We start from the raw sequence: 10,100 nt of genomic DNA on the forward strand, positions 1-10,100 counted from the left end.
GATGCTCTAAACAACTGAGCTACCTGGCCAGGGCCTATATAATTTTCTTACCTGAGAACCTTCTACTTTTCTTTTATCCTGGAACAGTCATCTGTCTCTTACAATCGCGTCTATTTTACAAACAGGTTCTGATATGAAGTGTGTTGTGGTGCGATGCATCCTCTGGTCAACAAAGGTGTTTCTCAGTGTCATTCACATCCAGCTTACCTGTCAGAATGAGTATTTTTCTTCCAGGCCCAGAAGTTGTTCCTCAGTAAGACCTCTTTATTTTAGGAGTTAATAGATTTAGATTGTAAAAACAGATGGAAACAAACTAAATGAGCCCAGACATTTTATCAGCCCACTCAGGAGAAATTCCCAAATCCAATATGAGAAAATCCATATGTTTAATCAAGAAAAATGAGCCATCAATTCTCAGCTAAAGGAAGCTCCCTATATAAACATATTCTAGGCCTGGCCGGTGTGGCTCAGTTAGTTGGAGCAGCATCCTGTACACCAAAACGTCAAGGTTTTGATTCCCAGTCAGGGCACATACTCAGGCTGCAGGTTCAATCCCCAGGCGGGGCACGTGGAGGAGGCATGATCTTAGGTGAAGATTTAAAAAAACCCCACAGGGTGTCCCCCCAAAATGTATACACATTTTGAATGATTATCAAGACAGTGTTTATGAAAATACATTTCATTTTCAAAAGGTAATAGAATCTACAGACATTGTGTGTACATTTTTTGGGGACACAGAATATTGGTCTCACAGGACTCCTTTCATAGTAAGCAAGCTATTTTGCATACTCAATTTCACTAAAAGTCTGTTTTTACATATTTCATAAACATTCATCTCTGTGTATGCAGTGTACATACACATCACCTCATTATGTGAGCTATAATGGTTCAGCCTGGGGTTCATTCTCTGACAACCAAAAATGTCCTTTATAGTGCCATTCTCAAAAATGTTAGGAATATACCCCAGGCACCCTTAACAAAGTATTTTGGATCTAATGACCATGGGTTTATCTTGAATGTGTTTATCCTTTCATTCATGCCTTTTGGGAATCATGAGTTGCATGTTTTTCACTTGTATTTAGATAGTATTCTTTTTTCTCTTCTTGCCTCAAGCTACACACTCAAATATCTAACACGAGTCAGTAAAGCACAAGAGCGGGCTTCCTGCTTACAGAGAGCAGCTACAGTGAGGCCTTGACTTACGAGTTTAATTCGTTCCGTGACGGAGCTCATAACTCAAATTACTCGTATGTCAAATCAATTTTCACCATTACAATAAATTGAATGGATGCTGGGCTGATGTTGTGGCGTTCACTGTGACGTTCGCTGCGCCAACTAGCGGTGGGGTATCTGAAGCTGGCTCGTAACCCGAATTTTAGCTCGCAATTCAAAGCAAAAAATCGGCGGAGAGACGCTCGTATCTCGAAAAACTCGTTAGTCGGGACACTCATAAGCCAAGGCCCCGCTGTACTCTGTTCCAGCCCATTGTTGCCTCGTGGGATCCGTGTGGCCAAGATGTTCTGATTTTCCCCTAGAAGCTCCTAAGTCTGAATTTTTAATGTTGTCAATTCAATCAAAATTATAAAGTCACTGTGCAGAATAAACAGTCCCCAATCTGTAGCTGTTCCATTTTATTTATTTATTTATTTATTTATTTTCCCTCTAAGGACATGCTTAGAGAGAGGAAGATACACACACACACACACACATCGATGTGAGGGAGAAACATCCATTGGTTGCCTTCCATCCCGACCAGTAATTAAACCTGCAACCCAGCAATGTGCCCTGAGCAGGAATCGAACCAGCACCTACGACGCTCAGCCCACTGAGCCGCTCCAGCCGGGCCCATTTTATTTCTGTTACTGTATCTGTATTTCTGGGCACTGGATACTGCAGGTATCCAGCTTATTTCTGTCTTAAATTTCACATTTGTCACATTTCAGGTGTACTTCCTAGCGTCTGGGATTTGATGTATGAACCCATAGTCCCCGATTCTCCACCTCCTGACTGCGACAATGTATCTATATATATAAAAGCCAAAGCGACCATTGCGACCAGTTGACTGGTTGGTATGATGATGCACTGACCGCTAGGGGGCAGACATTCAACACAGGAGCTTCCCTCTGGTGGTCAGTGCACTCCCACAGCCAACCTTCCGCAACCAGCCAACCTCCCGCGGTCCATCACCCAGCCAGCCGGTCCCGATATGCTCTGATCAGCCCCAATCGCCCTGATCGCCAGCCAGGCCAAGGGACCCCCCACCTGTGCACAAATTCGTGCACCAGGCTTCTAGTATGAACATATTTTTTCAGCTCTATCTTCTTACACTAAAGATTATTTTTTAAAATACGTTTTTATTGATTACAGAGAGGACGGGAAAAGGTTAGAGAGATAGAAACATCAATGACGAGGGAATATTATTGATCGGCTGCCTCCTGCACGCCCCACACTGGGGATCAAGCCCGCAACCCGGGTATGTGCCCTGACCGGGAACTGAACTGTGACCTTCTGGTTCATAGGTCAACGCTCAACTATTGAGCCACGCTGTCCAGGCAAGACTACTTTTACTTATTCTGCAACTATATAGAAACGGAACCGTGACCTTCTGGTTAATAGGTCAACGATCAACTATTGAGCCACGCTGTCCGGACAAGACTACTTTTACTTATTCTGCAACTATATAGAAACAGCTTCGTGTGCTACGTTATTTTCTTTACCTTGACTCAGGTAAAGTCATAGAGTAAAATTATAAAAGCACTCTTTACCTTTGTTTTGTTACTCGTTGTTGTTCCTGGGAGTGAGTGGCAGTTTCATGGTCACAAGCCAACCTTCTCCCCTTCTCTTTGCAGCCGTCCTTTCATCAAGCCGATAATGTGCGGGGCACCCGCCACCACGGGCTGGTGGAGAGGCCGTCGAGGACCCGCTTCCACCCCCTCCACCGACGGCCTGGAGACAAGCCTGGGCGGCAAATATCCTTTCTCACTGTCTAAGGAGCGTATACATTTTGAAATGTTTGGGAGGTTTTCAGGATTTATCTTCCCTGCAATTCCTCTTTGGCCTCAAAATCTTCGTTTTATCTGATGAATGGAGGCAATGAAAGTAAGTAACTTGGAACCTGGAAACACCTCTGCCGCCATTGGGAAGGTTGTTACAGGTGTTTACCAAATCATCAGTAAGGTTCCCTTTCATGGAGTAACTGGACATAAGCAGCATGTAATGCAGCCCCATTGCAAGGCTTTCTTTGCATTTTCTGGAGAAATGAGTAATGTCAGAGTTAAACCTGACTTTGAACCAGCTTTGAGAGAATCTGATTCAGTTATCTCGCTGAAACAGATACACAGATATGTGATTTAGTTTTATTTATGTTGACCTGCTGTTAGAATTTACAGACAAAATTGCATAGGCTTTTCTATTTATGGACTTTCAAATTCAGTAAAGAACAACTGAAATAGATAGCTGGTATTTAGGAAAATTCCTATACGGTGATGCACACCCCTAGGCCAGTGGTCAGCAAACTGCAGCTCGTGAGCCACATGTGGCTCTTTGGCCCCTTGAGTGTGGCTCTTCCACAAAATACCACATGCGGGCGCGAATGTACAGTGCGATTGAAACTTCGTGGCCCATGCGCAGAAGTCGGTATTTTGTGGAAGAGCCACACTCAAGGGGCCAAAGAGCCGCATGGGGCTCGCGAGCCACAGTTTGCCGACCACTGTCCTAGGCTGTTAAGGAGGACTGAAGAGGTTGTGATCTCACCTGACAGTTTTATTTGACCGGTCCTTATCAGGGGCTGGAGCTGGCGTGCCGATGGGTGGCCAGGATTGGGCGGAGGGCTCCAGGAGCACAGAGCCGAGCTGGACTTTCTGGCCAGGACATAGAATGAGCATGTCAGGGGGGCCCTGCTCTCCCTTCACTCCTCACACAGGGGGGTAGAGGAAGGCGCAGAGGCGGGGTCAGTCTGACTGCAGAGCCGAATTCCTGGCAGTGATGGTAGAATTGGCTCCAGAAGCCTAAAAACCAGGAAGTGGGGGGAAGGGCACTCATGTTTACTGAGCACCTACCCATGCCAGGCACTGTACTGGGCAGTTTATATGTCACTTAGTCCTCAAGACTTACTGAGTCGTTTGTTTTTTTAACCCCCATTTTCCACCGAGGAAACGATGCCAGAGGTACTGGCCTAAGATTCCACTGCTGAGGTTGGAGGGGCCCGGATTCAGCCCAGGTCAAGCTGACTCCCAGCCTGGGCCCCTCCCTGTACCACACGCATCCACTCGCTCATGACCAGGACTAGACGCAGGGCAGGCCCTGTCGGGGAGTTGCAGGTGCACAGGCTGCTTTCCTTGCTCTCAGGCTCCTGGCAGGTTTCCATCTATTCAGAGCAAAGGATGTTCCCCAGGGAACAGTTATTGCTCCCGTCTCTCCTGCCCCCAGGGACATGCACGGCATTGGGTCCACTGAGATACTCTGACTCCTACTTTTGTTTTTTTGTTATTTTTTAAAGGCGTTATTTTATTTAATTAATTTATTTTTTAACCCTCACCCGAGGATATTTTTCCATTGATTTTTAGAGAGAGAGTGGAAGAGAGAGGGAAAGTCAGAGAGAAATATCGATGCCAGAGGAACATATCGATTGGTTGCCACAGGGCCCGGGCCAGGGAGGAGCCCACAACCGAGGCACGTGCCCTTGACCAGAATCGAACCTGGGACCCTTTGGTCCACAGGCCGGTGCTCTATCCACTGAGCTAAACCGGCTCAGGCCTGACTCCTAGTTTTGTATGATATGTGGCCATTATTAGGGAAGTGAAGATGACAGCTGATGTTGAGAATCCCTTTCTGGAATGTGTAATAAGTTTTACAAAGAATGCAGAAGGGAAAGGAGAATGGAGGCAGTTCTTCAGCTAATTCACACAGGTGTGGGTGGAGCAGTACGTCAAACCATTGTCCAGATCACTTGGAATTTTCAAGCAAAAGCCTTTGAGTGTTTCTTCGCTTGATTTAACAATATATCTTTTTCTGATTTCTCAATTTCCTCTTTCTATGTAGGTGCTCTCTCTAAATATCCTGAGTGTGTGTGCAGGTGTGTAGTTATCTCAGATCCTTTTTGCAGCAAGTCTAAATATATACACATGCTCACAGCTATTACAACCAAAGGAATAAGTTAGAAGAGGAGGGGGTTGAAGAAAAGCCACAGAGAGGAATGTTCATTCACCCATTGATTTAAGTATATGCTAGTGTCAGGCACCATTGTAGACATTGCTGATATTATGTAAAAAATACTATGGTCCCCCCTAACCAGTTTGGCTCAGTGGATAGAGCGTCCGGCCTACAGACCGAAGGGTCCTGGGTTCGATTCTGGTCAAGAGCCCGTACCTCAGTTATAGGCTCCTCTCTGGCTGGGGCCCCAGTTGGGGGCATGTGGGAGGCAAGCAATTGATGTGTTTCTCTCACATTGATGTTTCTCTCTCTGTCTTTCCCTCTCTCTTCCACTCTCTCTAAAAATCAATGGAAAAATATCCTCGGGTGAGGATTAAAATTAAAATAAAAAATAATATGGTCCCTACCCTGAAGTTGCTGATAGTTTAGTGCGAGAGGCGGCTAGGCAAGGACATGGTCACAGCACAGTGCGGTGAGCTAGAGTGAGGCAGCTCGGGCTGTGCGAGCTCGTAGGGGGCAGCCTGAACCAGTCTTGGGGGGATGGAGAAGGCATCCTGGAGGAAAGTCTGAGGCTTGAAGGATAAAAAAGAAGAGGATAATGTGTTCATGTATCCGACAGGTAGTTACAGAGCTGCTTCTCTGTGCCAGGCACTGTTCTAAGCACGGGGACTCAGTGGTGAATAGGCAGACGTGCCCCTGCCTTCTTGAGTGTACTGTCCTGTGGGAGATGACAGACAGCAAACAGGCAAACAAAGGATTAACCAGTTCACTGCCACGATATTTTGAATTTAATTTAAAAAGGTCTGCCGCTTGCGTCATAGACGCTTATGGCAGTTACCTGGCTAAGGAAATAATTTCAAATGGTCGTAAGTGACAGAGAGAAAGGAAAAGAGCTGGAAGGGAATGTTCCCGGAGAGGGATAGCTTGTGCAGAGTCCCGGAACACAGAGCGGGGGCTACTCTGTGTGTTCAGGAGACTTTGTCTCTTTTCAGGGGAAATAGCACAGGATATGACTTGGCCCTATATGTGTGTCACTGTGAGAGCAGATGAATTCCTGGGGGAAGGAAAAGCAGAAACCCAGTTCATAAGGTGCTCTCTCTAAATATCCTGAGTGTGTGTGCAGGTGTGTAGTTATCTCAGATCCTTTTTGCAGCAAGTCTAAATATATACACATGCTCACAGCTATTACAACCAAAGGAATAAGTTAGAAGAGGAGGGGGTTGAAGAAAAGCCACAGAGAGGAATGTTATTCACCCATTGATTTAAGTATATGCTAGTGTCAGGCACCATTGTAGACATTGCTGATATTATGTAAAAAATACTATGGTCCCCCCTAACCAGTTTGGCTCAGTGGATAGAGCGTCCGGCCTACAGACCGAAGGGTCCTGGGTTCGATTCTGGTCAAGAGCCCGTACCTCAGTTATAGGCTCCTCTCTGGCTGGGGCCCCAGTTGGGGGCATGTGGGAGGCAAGCAATTGATGTGTTTCTCTCACATTGATGTTTCTCTCTCTGTCTTTCCCTCTCTCTTCCACTCTCTCTAAACATCAATGGAAAAATATCCTCAGGTGAGGATTTTGCAGGCTGATGCTCTATCCACTGGGCTACACCATCTAGGGCCAAAAAATGTTTTTTAAACATGGGCCTGGCCCATTAGTGAACAGTGAGTCTCTTTTGAGGAATCGTGGGACTATGAGCTCCAGTTAAATACAAAAGTGAAATGACCTTCTGCGGAAGATATTAATACATCCAGGAGACCCCGGAAGGAGAGGGCTGTGGTTCCACCTTTCCTTTCATGGGCTGCAGTCATTTGGTTGTGAAAGAATTTGCTGCCCTGGCCGGTGTTGCTCACACCGAAGGGTCTTGGGTTTGGTTCCCAGTCAAGGGCACGTACCTGGGTTGCAGGTTTGATCCCACATGTGGGAGGCAACCAATCAATGTCTCTCACATCAATGTTTCTCTCTCCCCCCCCTTCCGCTCCTGTCCTTCCCCCTTTCCACTCACTCTAAAAATCAATGGAAAAAATATCCTAGGTGAGGATTAACAAAACAAAACAAAAAAACTATTTGCTTAAAATGGTTGCCATTGACAATTGTCTATTACCTCCTTAGTGAAGTTTTATCATTTGAAAGTATTAACACTGGTTTGAATCCTTGTTAGGACAAAAAGAAAAATTGTATTCAGAATTCTCTTGTCACAGCTGTTTCTTGGCTGGGTGCTATTCTAGAACAGGCAAACTGGCCCAGACAGCAGTTCAGTGCTCTGATAGGGTGATCTTAAATGAAACGAGCATTGTTTAACAAATATCCCAGCTTCCTCCCAGCGTGGGCAGCCACACCAGCAGAGCTCTGGCCCAGGGAGATCCCTCCTGCGGTGGGCGGCGTCCTGCAGAGGAGGCTGGTGCGTGAGCCCGGCTGTTGGCATGGGTGGGCACTACAAGCAAAGACCAGGGCACTGCCCAGCAGGCTTCTGGCCGGGGCCACACTCATGGCAGGAGAGAGGCACTGCCTGGTCCCTGGCGAGACCTGTTGTCAGAACTCGGAACCAGGAGCTCTCCTCCCTCTGTAGCTACTCGTATCTGGCAGCCCCTCACTCCTCAGTCCTCACGGCAGCGAATGCGTATCCCAGATGCCACCTTGTTGAATTTCTGAACTATTAACATACATTTACAGCAGATATAATAGTATCTCAGACCTGTGGGTAATACACTGAAAAAGAAGGGAAACACGATGACTTATAGAAACTGCCTTCCTCTAAAAGGATGTGTTTGCCCTAGCTGGTTCGGCTCAGTGGACAGAGCATCAGCCTGTAGACCAAGAGGTCCCGGGTTTGATTCCTGACAAGGGCATGTATCTGAGTTGCAGGCTCCTCCCCGGCCCGGGCCCTCGTCGGGGCGCGTGCAGGAGGCAGCCAATGGATGTGTTTCTCTCACATTAATGTTTCTCTCTGTCTTTCCCTCTCTTCTACTCTCCCTGAAAATCAATGGAAAAATATACTTCGGTGATGATTAGCAATAAATAAATAAATGTGTTTTTAGAAAGAGAACATCAGAAATGTTGAGAACATTTCTGTTTTATATTCCCGAGGAGGTTTGAGAATGTCCTGCATCTTAACTAGAGTGAACAGCCGGGAAGAGATGCCTTAACACCTGGCTCTCCTCTGTGGGGTGGGCCTTGCTTTGGTTCTTTCATAGAATGAGATGGAAATTTTAGGAGATTGGTTTATAGAACACTGTTTCTTTGAAGTGCGGGGTCTGTTACATTTGAGAAATACTGTGCTCTTCCTCAGTTAGTAGGAGGGCTCTAGAAACCTGCCAGTTAAGAACCCTCTTTGCCCAGCTGGCGTGGCTCAATGGTTGAGTGTCAGCCCATGAACCAGGAGGTCACCGGTTTGATTCCCGGTCACGGCATATACGTGGGTTGCAGGCTGGTAGCGATTGATGGTTCTTTCTCATCAATGTTTCTATCTCTATCCCAATCCCTTCCTCTCTCTCAAATCAATTAAAACTTTTTTTTAATTCTTATCTTTAACCCAGGGTTTCCAAAATTTATTTGATCACAAAACCCAATTTTTTCCTCACACTCACTAGAGATTTTCATCTCAAAGGACAAGGAAATGCTGGTTTTTAGAATTTTAAAGGCAAAAGTATTCAGATTTCCAAATTATACCTGCCACCTATTCGTCGCTCGCACGCTAAGAGAAACAGGACGATGGTCTCGTGTAGGCAAAGACTCAAAAAGACCCCACATCTGACTCTCAGATGTGTCCTGCAAGTCACCGTTGGAGGGAAAAGGACAAGAGGAAGTAGAGTGATGGTGAGACGTGGGTGGAGAAATTAGGAAGGACCCCGGTTGTGACCAGTTTTGTATATTAAACCTGCCCCTGGAACTCACCGTGGTGGAATGGGGCGGGGGAGGGGGGCGCTTGGATTAAGCAGACTCCAAGTTCCCATCCCACCAGCTGCATGGGAGGTCACAGGCCTGCCCCAGATTCGCCCCTGGTAGAACCGAGTGGCCCCTGGTAGAACAGTGTCGGGGTAGGAGAGAAAACGGCACCCCGCTGCCTCCGAGGGCACTTCCTGAGCCGCCCCAGGTGCACTCGCCACATGGAAACAGGAAGCCAAAAGGAGAACGCTGCTCTGCACCAGCCACGGGCAGGCCCGCTGAGAGGCAGGGTGGGGCTTGTTTGGAGCGTCTGTGGCTCGGTGGCCCCACCCACGTGCCAACGCCAACAGATGTCTTCTCTTATCAACAGAAGAGCTACTCCCCTTCCTTTGGGGAAGAGTGAGTAAGAACTTTCCCTCTAACACGCCCCCAGGGGGAAGGAGTAGGAGTCCCCTGTGGATGGATTGAGGCTGGAACATAGAGGGACTTTCCCCTACAGGACGGCTGAGACGGGGGAGAGAGAACGGATTCGGGGGGGCGGGGGGGGGGGCCCGAGGTTCCCAACTGGCACACCCAGGTGGATGGTGCCCTGCATTAAGCACGATAGACCATCACATGAGCATCAGAAAGGCTAAGATGCTGACTAGACCACCACGTTGGGATAACCCGTGGTTGATGATGGTGTTACTGTCACACCGCTGCGGTCTGATTGGTATTTCCAGGACTGGATAAGTGGACTCAGTGACTTCAGGGGTGGCAGGGTGCTGAGAGGTGGTGAGCTTCTGCTTCATGAAAATAGTCACCAGATTCCAAAGGAAAGAGAAAGATAAGCTCAGGTTATAGATTCAGAAGCTGCTGCCTAATGGTTCTGCCGGCTAAAATGCTGATCGGCTCCGTCTCTGAGGGTCTTCTCATTTCTTTTCTTTTTTTTAATTATTACTTTCTTTTCACTTTTTTTAATTTAATTTTTATTTGTTTATTTTTTTGTAATTCTTTATTGTTTAAAGTATTACATATGAATCCTTTTTCCCCCATTGACCTCTCCCCACTTGTCCCTCCCCCCTCCCT

The 10,100-nt window shown here is 47.0% G+C and overlaps 1 protein-coding gene across 1 annotated transcript in view; it reads left to right on the forward strand.

The window, feature by feature from the left end:
- CRTC3 (CREB regulated transcription coactivator 3) overlaps positions 1-10,100 on the forward strand; it is a 101,521-nt gene that overhangs the window by 59,435 nt on the left and 31,986 nt on the right. The window contains exon 3 of the mRNA XM_014549590.1: positions 2,850-2,969. Coding sequence (XP_014405076.1) covers positions 2,850-2,969 — 120 coding nt within the window. The remainder of the gene's footprint in view (positions 1-2,849; positions 2,970-10,100) is intronic.

Source organism: Myotis brandtii, unplaced genomic scaffold (genome assembly GCF_000412655.1).
Source record: "Myotis brandtii unplaced genomic scaffold, ASM41265v1 scaffold561, whole genome shotgun sequence".
Lineage (NCBI taxonomy): Eukaryota > Metazoa > Chordata > Mammalia > Chiroptera > Vespertilionidae > Myotis > Myotis brandtii.